At 36.7% G+C, this 13,827-nt stretch overlaps 1 protein-coding gene across 1 annotated transcript; it reads left to right on the plus strand.

Annotated features, from left to right (window-relative positions):
• Window positions 1-5,549: 5,549 nt before the first annotated feature.
• On the plus strand, window positions 5,550-8,072 carry LOC122059656 (probable pectinesterase 53). The gene is made up of 5 exons (XM_042622593.1): window positions 5,550-6,106; window positions 6,316-6,505; window positions 6,613-6,819; window positions 6,936-7,171; window positions 7,701-8,072. The coding sequence occupies exons 1-5, from the start codon at window positions 5,640-5,642 to the stop codon at window positions 7,846-7,848; spliced, it is 1,248 nt and encodes a 415-aa protein (XP_042478527.1). The 5' UTR covers window positions 5,550-5,639; the 3' UTR covers window positions 7,849-8,072.
• Window positions 8,073-13,827: the final 5,755 nt, after the last annotated feature.

Genomic DNA, 13,827 nt, shown 5'->3' on the forward strand with positions numbered 1-13,827 from the left:
TCTTTTCTTCTTTTTTTTTTTTTTTTTTTTTTCGTGGGGGTGGGGGTTTGGAGGAGAATCTGGGTTGGGTTGGGGTTTTAAGTAACCCGGCCGTGTCTTACCCCTAGTTTTTAGTTAAAGAAATTGAATTGTGTTTTTATTTTAGAATGAAAAAAAAAAAAAGTTATCTATGGAAGTAGAATATCTTTAGGTTGTGTTTTTCTTAAAGGGAGCATAACCTTAAAACCCCAGCCCAATTTAGGTTTTCCTATAACAAAAAAATAAATAAATAAATAAAATAAAATAAAATAAAATAAACTCAACCCGGCTGGGTTCATGCCATTAACCACAATTGGTTAGTACCTTACCAAAAAACAAAAACTACAATTGGTTAGCAGGGAATGCTCCTGGCACCTCTTTAACGGCATCATCCCGCTTTCATATCGATAAGGTATAGCATTTGATTTGACATCCGAAGTTTCTTTTATTTTGTGGAAAATTCTCAGTAATGACAAATTGAATCGATTTACAGTAATAGTCTAATAGATGACCATTGTATATGTTATTCTTTAGAAATGGAAACAAAATGGCAACTTTTTCTGTCTAGGCCCCTTTTCAAAACGAATTTGGGCAACGGGTCTATTAGGAATGAGAACTGAATAACTCACTCCTAATTGTATCCTTGATCTGTTGATTTATCTCTTTTTGTCAATATTTGCTCTTCCTTGCTATTTCTTTGGACTGCTATGAATGTCTCTCTGGCAAATTATTGCCAATCTAACCCTATGTAAATTCTCAAAACTATTAATAGATGGGTAGTTGAACTCAAGATTTCTCTTTTCTTTTCTTTTTTTTTCTTTTCTTTTTTTTTTCAAATCCTTGCGGATCCATGCAGCCGACCCCATTTAATTGGGATAAGGCTAAGCTTTGTTGTTGTTGTTGTTGTTGTTGAATAGAAAAGGGACTTTTTTATTGATCTGTGATAACAGTTTCTAAACTGACTCATGTCAAGCTAGATGGGCATATGTCATTATCTCTCAAAATCAATTCTTATCTATCTCTATGGATTATGGCTATGTAGGGAATGCTTAAGAAGTAGAGGCAAGAGTGATGCTTCAAGGATTATAAGAAGCAAGATCTTTTGGGAGTCACGATCATAGTCATCCATCGATGGATTGTTTAGAACTACGAGACAGGATGCAAGATGATTTTGTATCTAAATGGCCATGAGAGTTGTTTCACCTTCTTTTAAATATCAAATACATAAAAAGAAAAATTAAATAAATAAACAAAAAATAATGTCCCCCGAATATATAGGGTTGACAACAATTGCAGAGCGCAGTTGGTCAGGTGCTACCTTTCCAGGCAATGATTGCCTGGCATGTCTCAGGTACTCTTCTAATTTAATTCATCTTTATTTCCTTAAAAAACAAAAAAAAAAAATTTTGTTGTTACCAATTTATCATAAGAATAATCATACCGATTCTAACCACTACCCCTATTCTGCATATGTAGGGACCATACCATTATGTATTGAAAAAATCTTATTACAACCAAAGTGTTGAACTAAATAGTTGAAACTTTTTTTTCTCCATTTAAAGATGGTATATATTTTTTTTCCAATGAAAGTAAATTTTATCATTTCACATATATACTGCATTAAAAATAAAAACATATATATTGCATTAAATACTAAATTAAATAACTTCTATATTTTGAAAACTCTTTTTTACTCCTTATATTAAATAAATTTCAAGAATAAAATAAAAAATAATAAAGAAATATTACAACTTCTTAGTTTATCACATAAGCGACACTATGCTTGGCTATAAGAGATTCTCTCTTTTATTAAACATGACACTTTTCTTTCTTTCTCCATGTTGGATGAGATTATCCAAGTTAAGTTTATTGTTTAATGGTTGTCCTGTTAGCAACTCGGCCACGTGGCAATAATAATGTGGCTAGTTTAGGTGACGTGGTCAAAAGTAATGACATGGCAGAGTTGAGTGTCACCGATGAGATAACATAGTCACATTGTATTAATGGAATGGTTTGATTTGTCCATGGTAGGTGGTGTGGATTTCTAGGTCAAAACTGATAAAATTGGCCTACTTACGCTCAGAGGCATTTTCGGTGGTGAAAAATATATTTTGGGAAGATCGTTTCTTCATAAAAAAGATAGATTGTAATTTATATGGTCTAGTGCATTTGATTTCGTCGTGTTCCGATACCATATGAAAAAGTTACGGCATTTATGGTATTCAGAGAAAATTTTGGTATTAAAGATGAATTTTTTAAAATAAGTTTTCTCCATGTAACGATACGAAAAAATCTGAATTTTTTAAAATAATTTAATCTCCATGTATCCGTATGAGGAAGATGCATCATTGAAAATGTCTAGGGGCATCTTTGTCTTTTTACATGGTTAAGTCAGATGATCAGGTCCTCTGAAAAATTGTAGAGCGTCCAGTCATGGTTCCAACGCACTTTATTTTGTCTCGATTGAAAATCGTATGAAAAAGATACATGTGTTTCCATGAAGTCGGTTCGAAAATCCTAACCGAAAAATCAACAGTTGCTCTCGGTGTTGGGTGGATTTTTCAGATTTTAATTTTGAAATTTGAGGGGCTTTAATGTAATTTTTAGATTCTAAAGGTCTGAGTTGATAAGGGGTTTTTGGCACTGAAACATATGAAGGTAGAGGCTTGACTGTAATAAAAAGGAGTATAGTGTTGTAGAATGAACGAATCAGATTTAGCCACGTAGGCCAAATGCTGATAGAATGGAGCGCATTGTGCTGATGCAAAAGATGCTTATGCATGTGTTGGGGTTGGTCGGGTGCATTAGCTATGATGGTCTAGCGCTACACCATATTACATTGACTAGTGTGTGTCGCATGTGCATCATCACCAAAGCTTAGATTACAATCCCTTAGATATGGAACAACTAGATCTTATAGATCCAGATCTAATGGTCTTTAAATGCTTCTCCTTTATGGGTTAAGCTGACATAGATCCAGAATTTGAGCTGACATAACCAATGGCGTGTCGACAATGCGTCTGACGATGCCATCGCCTATTATCTTTGACTTTGAGAGATTCAAATCCTATGGTTTAGATCTATTGTCCGTTGGTTTAATCAGACGGCTCAAATTAAGAGATACATTTTGATGAAATCTACGGCCAGATCTGCGCCTCTGTTGCGCGCACCCCCGGTGTAGCCTACGTCACTCCTACAAAGATTTTATTTCAGGCTATTTCATTGCCCCAACTTCAAATGGTCATATCTCCCTCATTTTTGACTTCGATTTAGGTGAACCAAATTACAAATTCTTCATTATTCCGAGCTCTACACTATGGAAGCAAGAAAAATGAGTTTTGAGTGAAGGAAGGCTACGATGTTGGTAAGAGAAGTTTTCCTCTTGATGGTTGATCATTGAATGAGGTTTATTGCTCGATGGAAAGTATCTTTACTCCATTAAAGTGGGCTTGAGAAGGTAGTTGAGTGTTCTTGATGTTTCATTGATCAAAAGCCAAGAGAAGAGAGAAAAAAAGAGAGGGTTTTTTTATTTGTGCTTTAAAGTACAAGAGGACAAGAGAGGAGACTTGTGAAATGCCATGGCCATGTTGAGCTTACTTAAAGGTTCAAGTCTCCTACTCTAGAGGGGAGTTGAGGATTCCAGTGTGTAGAGACTATGCTCTAAGACAACTCTGATAACACTAGACATGAGCTGTGAGATTTTCTAACCCTAGAATTTACATTATATGTATGTTAGGGTTAGTTGTGGATGAATGTGCATATGCTAGGTTAGTTGTGGATGAACCGTAAGCATACTAGCTAGTTGTAGATGTATATGCTAGGCAGGGCTTGACTGTAGGGCATTGATATAGACTTAATTTAATTGTATTCTTTATTGAGCGCTTAGTGGGTACTAAACATTAGGAGTGGGTGCTCCCGTGTAGTGGATGCTACACATTCTACTGGCACTGCGAGTGCCATCTCATCTTCGGCTTGAGAAAATTGGGTGTGGGTGCTCCCGACTGTGGGTGCAGTCAAAAGTAGTGTATTGAGTAGGTATGAAGCCTTTACGGGCACTACTCCAGGGATATAAGCAAATTGTCAAATCTCGTAAAAACCCTGTGTTGTGGGTGTGCTTCTTGTTTGTATTATATATATATATATATATATTGAAGTAGGTGGAATGACAAATGAGTGTGCACACTCAGAAGTGCCTATGAGAGGCTGAGTATGCATACGACTATGTGCAAACATGGACAGATACAAGAACAGGTATATCAGAGATTTCCGTGTCAGATATTGGACACATTTTGGAGATCGAAATTAGACTCATTGATTCACCCCCCCAGTGACTGTCGAGTTGCAACAAAGTTTAACTTCTTCTGTGTATACAAGAGATGGGTTTCAGCACCAATCCCTAAAACCCCACTCCATCATGTTTTGAGGAAAGCCAACATGTGCCAAATATGTGAACCTCAATCAATCCAACAGTCAATCCGCCAAATCATTAATTCTTGTGGCTGAAAAGTAACTCCCATGATTGATAGGATTACTAATTCAAGCTTAATGGGATCTTTAGGTTGCAAATGGTGAGAGTAGCAAAATGTAAGTATTTTTGGCATTGATCAATGACCATGCTTAGATATAGCAGTGAAAGTTTGGCCCTAATAATTCGAACCCTCCTAGCTTGCCCTAAATTCGAACAGGGCTTGGACTAAGTTTTTTGACTCTAAGGGTGGGTTAGGGTTGGAAAACTCTAACCCTAGGTCAGGGTTGGGTCGGGCACGGGTTGACGCCTCAGTCCGGCCCAACCCGATCTAACTTGGCCCGAAATTTAACCCTGAATTTTATATTAGAATTTAGGACTCCTATTGGTATTTTATTTTTTTTATAATTTTTTAATGTATAGGATATGAATGACAAAAACAGATCAATCAAGGTTAATCCAACCATTGTAGAAGCCAGGGTCAACCCAACCTAGCACAGCCCGCCCCAACCCGACCCAATCGGCCCTGACAGGATCAATTAGGGCCAGGTTGAGTTGATATGAACCCAACTGAGTTGGGTTAGGCCTAAATTGAATTTTAAGGACCTAGCATTAGGTTTTAGGGTTTTAAGAAACCCAACTCAATCCGGCTTGTTTCACCCCTACTTAGATATCAGTTGGGATGATAACAATGTAAATCATACTGTTAAGATTGTGAACCAAATCACAGTAATGTCATTGTCATCACGAGGCTCATGATCATCTCTTTTTGGGGTGGTTGGATGTTAACCAGGATCAAATCTGGTTTACACATTTTAAACCAATTGATCATATCAAGCTTACTTTTTGGTGGGTCCTACTTCAACTTAGCAGCTCAACTGCTGGAAGTCCTTGATGGGGGTATGAGAATAGAGAACATCCCACGAATCCATGTACGAATATATTCACTTCCATACAAAAACAGTGAGAGATACATTCACGGATGGCAACAAGAAGAAGAAGCTCCAGAAGGAATTAAAAAAAATTAAATGTAAGGAAGGAATTCCTTTTCAATTCAACAAGTGCACCAAAAGGAAGCTGTCTTTGTAGCTCTTGTATTGTTTACCTGTGAGTCTGTGATTCCATTAGAAGAACCCGTGACTTTTCTCTATCTAGAATGAGAAGAAACAAACTTATAGAAACATTTACCCTCTCCAAAACACTTGCACTTTCAACTACACACTTTCTCTCTCTATCACTCTCTCATTCTCATTTTTCTCTGAGAATGCCAAGTTTTAGACTGAGTCTCTGTATCATATTCCTTCTTCTTCTTCTTAATTCAAGCGAAACACTATGCCATACCAAAGGAATCCGACCAAGAAAGTCAGCAGGGAAGCACTTTTCACTCAATATAACCCATACCCAATTTGCAGAACAGCAATTCATGAAATGGGTTAAGTTTGTTGGGAGTCTCAGGCACTCCCTCTTCTCCACAGCAAAGAACAAGCTCTTCCCTTCTTATACTCTTACTGTCCATAAGAACCCAGCATTTGGAGATTTTACAACTATTCAAGCAGCCATTGATTCTCTTCCCTTCATTAATCTTGTGAGAGTTGTTATTAAGGTCAATGCAGGAGTATATAAGTGAGTGTTTTTAATTCTCCTTCTTCTCATTGATTTCATCTCCTCTGTTTTTTTTTAAACAATGCCCATATGGGAATCAGGTAGGACTCAAAATAATATAGCAGTGGAATTGTCTTTTTTAGCATTCTTTTCCTTTTTTCCATTTGTTTTGTTTTTGGGTTACAGTAAGGTAGTGATATAGATTTGATTCCACCACATGAAATTTGCAGGGAGAAAGTGAATATACCACCATTGAAATCTTTCATAACCATACAAGGAGCAGGAGCAGATAAGACCATAGTCCAATGGGGGGACACAGCTCAAACAATTGGGTCTAGAGGGCTACCTATTGGTACCTTCAATTCTGCAACTTTTGCTGTGAATTCCCCTTATTTCATTGCCAAAAACATCACTTTTAAGGTAAATTCGAATAGTTCCTGTATTTCATTGAAGCTTCAGCACTAAGAATTAGCATCTCTCTCTCTCTCTCTCTCTCTCTCTCTATAATTACAAGTTGTGTGATGCAGAACACAACACCTCTACCCCCACCAGGAGCAGTTGGAAAGCAGGCAGTAGCATTTAGGATATCAGCAGATACAGCAGCCTTCTGGGGTTGTAAATTCTTGGGAGCCCAAGATACACTATATGATCATCTGGGCAGACACTATTACAAGGATTGCTATATAGAAGGCTCTGTGGATTTCATCTTTGGCAATGGTCTATCATTTTATGAGGTTTGTGGTTCTCAAATTTCCTCTTATAAAATTGAATTATTTTGAACTTAAATTCCATCAATTTCAAGCAATTTGGTGAAGGGTTTTTTCTCTTCTCTCCATCAATTTGACTGTAGGGGTGTCATGTGCATGCAATAGCTCAGAACTATGGAGCACTCACAGCACAAGGGAGAGGGAGTCTGCTAGAAGACACAGGGTTTTCTTTTGTGAACTGCAAGGTCACGGGTTCAGGAGCTCTCTATCTTGGTAGGGCATGGGGTACCTTCTCTAGGGTAGTCTTTGCCTACACATATATGGACGATATAATCATTCCCAAAGGCTGGTATAACTGGGGAGATCCCAATAGAGAACTGTAAGTAACAACCAAAACCCCTTTATGTCTCTCTTCACCTCCTTTGTCTTTGCTAATATACACATTTCAAAACATCAGATTGGAATCCAACAAATCTAATCAAATGGATTCCAATCCAACCCCTTAGTATCACATCTTATATTAAAATCCAGTTAGTCTCAAAGACTCTGGCAGTGGAAATGGGCGGCACCGACCCACCCACTCAAACTTAGCCAGTGGCAATAGTAGGAAACTAGAAAGTTTGTCTAACCCTCTCTCTCTCTCTCTCTCTCATATTGGGACACACGTGTAATGCACTTTCTAGCCCTTTTGCTTCATGGGCTAGTGGGGCTACTCATTGTCTTAAGAGGTGAGGGCCAAAAAAACATATAAACCACCGAACTCCAAATTTGATTGTTTGTCTACAAGTATGACTGCAAGAGTGGTAGGAATGTGATGGATCTGGTTTGAATTTGGTTTTGATTTGGGTTTGGGTTTGGGTTTGTGTTTGGCTAAGATTGTTTCTAAGTTTGTATGGTAGCATCAACAGGACTGTATTCTATGGACAGTACAAGTGCACTGGGCCAGGAGCAATCAATGCAGGCAGAGTTTCATGGTCGAGAGAATTGACTGATGAGGAGGCCAAGCCTTTTATTTCTCTGAGCTTTATTGACGGATCCGAGTGGATCAAACTGTAAGGGGGCTTCACTTTCTTTAGCCTCCCCAGTGTAAAATTATGGATTCAACAATAAACTTAGTGATTCTAATAAAATAAAATAAAAATAAATAAATAAATAATAATAATAATAATAATATAGTGATATTTTTGTTCCACAACTATGGAGCCAAATTGAAGGTAATTTTAATGTGATCAGTTTATCCTCTTTTATAATCAGTTTCGTTACAACACCTATTGCTCTAACTCATTGTCTATCCTTTTCGAGTGTGGTTTCTATGTTACATATAGCCATGCCTAAAGGCATATAAGTTGAAGTAGATTCTTATTTTTTAATCAATCAAAACCCTTTCCCACGCTTATATTTCTTAGTTTGTTTGGTTTTTTTTTTTTTTTTTTTTTCGTTGAACGAAAAATAAAATAAAAATTCCCACATTCTCTAATCATCTTCCAAGGCGTATGGGTTTCTGAATGTGTAAGTTTTTTTTTTTTTTAAGTAAAATATGTATGTGATGATATCTAGGCAAATGGATCCTATGAATTGTATGATGAAGTATCACATGAGAATATATATAAGAATCCAAATCTATCAAATCACTCATGCTATGATCTTCTACATCCTAAGTTTCCTCTGTTCTATCATCTAGCTTATGATCTTTATGTAGCAATCAGACCAAATGAACCTGAAATTACGTTGATACTTCCACATATTGCGGGTAATGTAGGAGCTCAAGATCTGGTGAAGCACCACCTATCTAGTCACTGACTCACTACCATGGTTTTAGGTATCAGAATCAGACCGAATTTGGTATCACTATCGGTATTGATATCAATTTTGATCCAGTTGTATGAAACATTTCTGCACTCAAAAATACTGATATCGTACCATATTTTGACATCTATGTATTATAATTAATGTTAACTACCACCAATATTGATACCTAAAACTCTTGTCACTACGACATCAGCAGGCCAAGTTCAACTTTTCTTTTCAATTTATTACCTTTACAGAAATAACAAACTTTGTAGCGATGTTGATTTCATATGGCAATCACCCTACCACTCACCTTAGATTCGGCTCTTCTCCAATTAATTGGGTGCACAATTAGTGCAATCCAAGGGCTAGGAGGACCTCAGTGACATATCTAATACATGTGTGTATATCCCCATATCCTCCCAGTTGTTAGGTCACTAATTGGATGCCCAATTAATTGGAGAGGATCTCTTTATTCTAACCACCACCCCGACCCCCACTCCCTTGTCCCCGCACCCTCCAAGAAAAAAAAAAAAAAAAAAAAAAAAACTAACTGATTGGTTCAGATTGGTGTCATTTGCCTATCGGGTTTTTATTGCTTTTTCATTTTGGGCTCTTGTAGCTATTGATTTATATATATATATATATATATATATAAGGGAGAAAGAAAGCTACCCAATGGATCTGGCTCCTCTATGGTGTACCAGGGGTGGCAGCGCATATCCGATGACCTGAAGCACCCAGGCACGGAACCAACATATCGGCACAGGTCTTGAGGTCCTCCAGATCGTCAGTGCGTTGCCACCTCTGTTGCGCCATAAAGGAGCTCTACCCCTACCCAATAGGGTTGTAGGCGTCCAGATACATAAGGAAGTGGAGTTGGGCATGGGCATCTTTTCACAACCAGGTTTCTGCACATGCGCAAGTACCAATGTGAGTACACGAGTAAGCATCCATAGAAAAGTCATTTTTCCTTTCATAGGGTGGGCAGGTCATTTGTCCCTCTCCATGTGTCTGAGCGTAATGATTACTCTCCTCCACAAAAAATATTTTTCTTAAAAAAGAAAAATATTGTAAAGACAAAAGGTCTTACGCATGGTATACAGTCATTCACAAGATCACTAATGGGAACAAAAGCCCCATCAAAATATCATGAACACCTTCTATATAACAGAGCAACTGATAGCCAAGGTGATCATGCACAAAATCTTCTCCCTAATGTATAGAACCCTTTTTTTGGGGGGGGGGGGGGGCTGATTGGTTTCAATTTTGTGAATCCTAAGGGGACCCAAAACCAAGCATGCTCAATAAGATATTTGATCCAGTTTGATTCAGTTTTTTTGGCAATTCAAGTTGGTCCAACTGGTTTTGGCTGATTTTTTACATCCCTAACAACAGATAAATCAAACAGACATCAGGGGATTTGCCATTATAATTAAACTTGCTTTATTATTATGGGAAAAAGATTGAGTATTCCACCGATATATCGTAAACTAGCATTCACTATGTCTATCTCCCTTTTCCTACTTTTTGAAATGACCTCCATATCTTTCTTGTATGGTACCTCATCATATGCCCCAAATTATGTTGTCCGTTAACTTGCCGAATATCGACAGCATACCTATCCCTATTCCTATCCCATTATTATAAATGATTCTTGAAATTCGAAGTCTTTACAAGGATTTGGGAGTAAAAAAAATAAAAAATCAACTTGAAATAACTACTTCAAAAGATTGAAAAATTAAAGAATTCAAAACTGCTCTGATGGATTTTTTTTTTTTGGGTAAAGATGGATAAGATGATGACTTAAAATTTTACATCTTTTTATGAATTGACCTGTGGTCAAATTCTTCAGCACGAAGATCTGAATGACTTTTGGACGTGAGGATACTTATATACCCGCATAAGGGTAGCTCAAGGCCCACTTTGCTACATTGTGGCCATTACAATTTTCATATCTATGGGAACAAAACTGATCTCAAAAATTAATATCCAACAAATGGTATTTAAAAGCTCATGATATATGAAACAACACACCTAATAGAAAGTAGTCTGTCTTGATTTATACTGTATTTGATTCACACTGTATTGATACTTTAATTCTCAAACCTAATAAAGACGGAAGAATATGCAAAAGGGCTTTCATGGACAGCCCCTTAGGGGAGGATTTAGATCTCTCCAGCTGCGGGTGGCTGGAGAGCGACCTTTTCTGTTAGGGGTAAAGGTTGGAAAGGGACCAACGAGACACAAAACAAGAGAAAAAATACTTACTAGTTAGTAGTTACTATCTCCAAAATTTTAAACTAGAATGCAAAGGTAGAAAGAATCATAACATAGATAAGTTGAATGTAATAGAAACAAAGATGTTGAGATGGATGTGTGGAAAAACTAAGAGAGAGATAGGATGAGGAATGATCGGGTTAGAGCAGATTTGGAAGTGGCTCCATTTCAAGAGAAACTCAAAGAATGTCGCTTAAGATGATTTGGACATGTTCAACATAGACTTATAAATGCTCCTATAAGGAGGAGTGACCAATTCCAAATGGAGGGAGCTACAAGAGTTAGGGGTAGGCTTAAATTAAATTACCATTCAAGAGTTGGTACGGACATGCAAAAGCTCGGTCTAGACCTTTGTATGACATCAAATAGAGCTGCTTGAAAGGCAAAGATCCATTTTGCTGATCGATTTTATGTAAGATGTCTCAGATGTGTAGCTTTGTGTCTTTTCCCTTTCTTTCCCCCTTTCTTTCTTCCATTTTTATTTTGCAAATTTGTCCATTATGAATTCATGTAATCGATCTCATTCAATTGGAATAAGCGCCCATTCAATTGTTGTTGTTGGTGGCATAGTTAGCAAATTCGGATTCGGGAATTATTCGGGCGGAGAATTATTCGGAATAATTCGGTTGATTAATTTAAGGATTCGGTCAAAAAAACGGTCAAAAAAGCTTATTGGGTTTTTTTTATTATTTTTTATTATTTTTTTTTGTTTTTTTTATATTTTTTTTTTTGGTTTTTTTTTTTTAAATACTATTTAAGTGGACCGAATAATTCGGTTTAATTCGGATTCAGTCCGAATTATTCGCGTTTTATATTCACTTTTGAAAAAATCGCAAATTTTACCGAATTTTATTTTTAATTTGGATTCGGTCAGAATTTTTGATAAAATTCGAAAAAATTCGGTTGGACCGAATAATTCGCGAATTATTCGGCCGAATTGATAACACTGGTTGGTGGTGGTGTTGTTGAATGCAAAGGTAGAAAGAAGTTTCTGATGAGTGAGAGAGAGAGGATTGAGCAAATTTGCAAGATTTGACTAAAGAAACGTTACTTTCTATCCACTTCATATCAAATTAAGAAAGGATAACACCGGCTTTCAAAATTCAAACTTTGAAATAATAAAATAATAATAAGATGTAAGAGGGAAACAGCTCCTCGATATGCACTAATTAAGTTGTTAAACTGAACTAATTAAGAATACAACACTCTTATAATACTATTAACATTGATCTCAAAGCTTCATTTTAAATCTTAATTTTTAACTTATGTACTAAGCAAGGCCCCTAAGCCGGACGTCCCACACCAGTACCTCCCTCCCCCCTCTCCCATTATCTCGTACAAAGAGCTTTCAAAAGTAAAGCAGAGGGGTTGTAAAGGAAATGGGGAGAGGGTGGGGAAAGATTAATTAAGATGCAATTTTGGTTCATGAAAGTCCTTAATCCCTGTTTTCTAATTGGTCATAGGTCCGGGCCCACATGTCAAGTGCTCAGGATGCTCATGTAGTTTTAGCCAAAAAAAGTAATGCAGGATGCATAACCTTTTTTGATCAAGGATATAAGGCAAAGGAAACAACTTTATGACACTTATGGGCTCTCTCTCTCTCTCTCTCTCCGATAAATGTTTTACCACATCTCATCTAGTTGAGATAAAATTGAGTTATTATTGTTGATAAAAAATTTACAGAATACCAATTGATACAGAGAAGGTTTCTGAAGAATTCCTAGACCGATTAGATTTACAGAAGACCACCCGATCAGGAAGAAAGTACTGATTTTTACAGCTTAGCTTCTAAAGATTGTAACTTGGAGCCATAATACTTTCTCGGAAATGACATCCAATGCTCTACATGTTGTCCAATGAATCATCCCGAATTTAAACCTCAAATTCACACGTTTAATGGATGTACTAGGCTTCTGAAGTTTTTGTGCACGATTTTGAAATATTTATTTTTATTTTATTTTGGTTTCCTTTCTTTTGTAATAAGACCTTTTTATAAAAAGAGTCATTTTGGATGAAATAAAATCATCACCAATTTTTTGAATCATTTCAATTTGTCTTGAAAAATAGGGTTTCTTTGCTTTTTGAATTTGAGGATCATTAGCGCTAGAACAAGATCTAACCCCATACTTCCTACTGCACCACTGTTTCAATACCGTGAACTAAGTCCTTACATAAGAGTGAAAGAGAACTCACAAGTCAAATGACACAATACCCAAAAGCTTTTATAGCAACAGAGAAACTCTATGCATCTCTTCTCTCGAAGAGGGGAATTGGAGTTAGAAGCCTCGACGTGAAGAAAGGAGAATGATGATTCAGTCAAACCAAACACAAACACCAACACCAAGAAGGAAGATGGTCTGCACTTTTGCAAGGACTTAATTTTTGATTGGGTTTGAGTCAGACCAAAGAGCATATAGGCCTGGAAAGTTGAAGCCATTAAATACATTATAAGTTAATTAAACCTCCAGGCCCTCTACTCCCCAAAAGTTAGGCATTTCTTTGCTTCAAATCAAATCCGTAATCATTACCTTATTCTATTCGAAACCTAAATCTACATCTTAATATAGCCCTCCCAATCTTAATATTCTAAAAATATTTCTAAAGTTCCTTGATACCCTCTCCTGCTGTGTTAGCTCAACAGTAATCGTTTGTTTAGATCATCAAAATTGATTTAAGAGATTCAATAATTAGCTAAGATCTCTTTCTTGTCTTGTTTTCCTTTCAAAGTCTAATTCTTGTAGCTTATTTGATCACAGATGATGGACCCAACAATAATGGTGTGTACCCTATAAGCCAACCCACGTGAGCCACATCATTTTCTGTCGTTCATTGCAGATGAGAATTGTGACTCTTATTGAGACTTGAGAGCCATCAATGTCTATCTTTTTCTCAAAAAAGAAATTCTCATTATCCAGATACTCATAGCAGAGGGACCTGAGAAGAACCCAAGATGGAGAAGACAAAAAA

Source organism: Macadamia integrifolia, chromosome 2 (genome assembly GCF_013358625.1).
Source record: "Macadamia integrifolia cultivar HAES 741 chromosome 2, SCU_Mint_v3, whole genome shotgun sequence".
Taxonomy (NCBI): Eukaryota; Viridiplantae; Streptophyta; class Magnoliopsida; order Proteales; family Proteaceae; genus Macadamia; species Macadamia integrifolia.

Excerpts from the sequence above, each read along its gene's own strand:
- LOC122059656 (XM_042622593.1), top strand. The coding sequence starts at position 5,640 with ATGAGAAGAAACAAACTTATAGAAACATTTACCCTCTCCAAAACACTT. Across the intron at positions 6,107-6,315 it reads GTCAATGCAGGAGTATATAA|GGAGAAAGTGAATATACCAC; the intron begins GTGAGTGTTTTT and ends TGAAATTTGCAG. Across the intron at positions 6,820-6,935 it reads ATGGTCTATCATTTTATGAG|GGGTGTCATGTGCATGCAAT; the intron begins GTTTGTGGTTCT and ends ATTTGACTGTAG.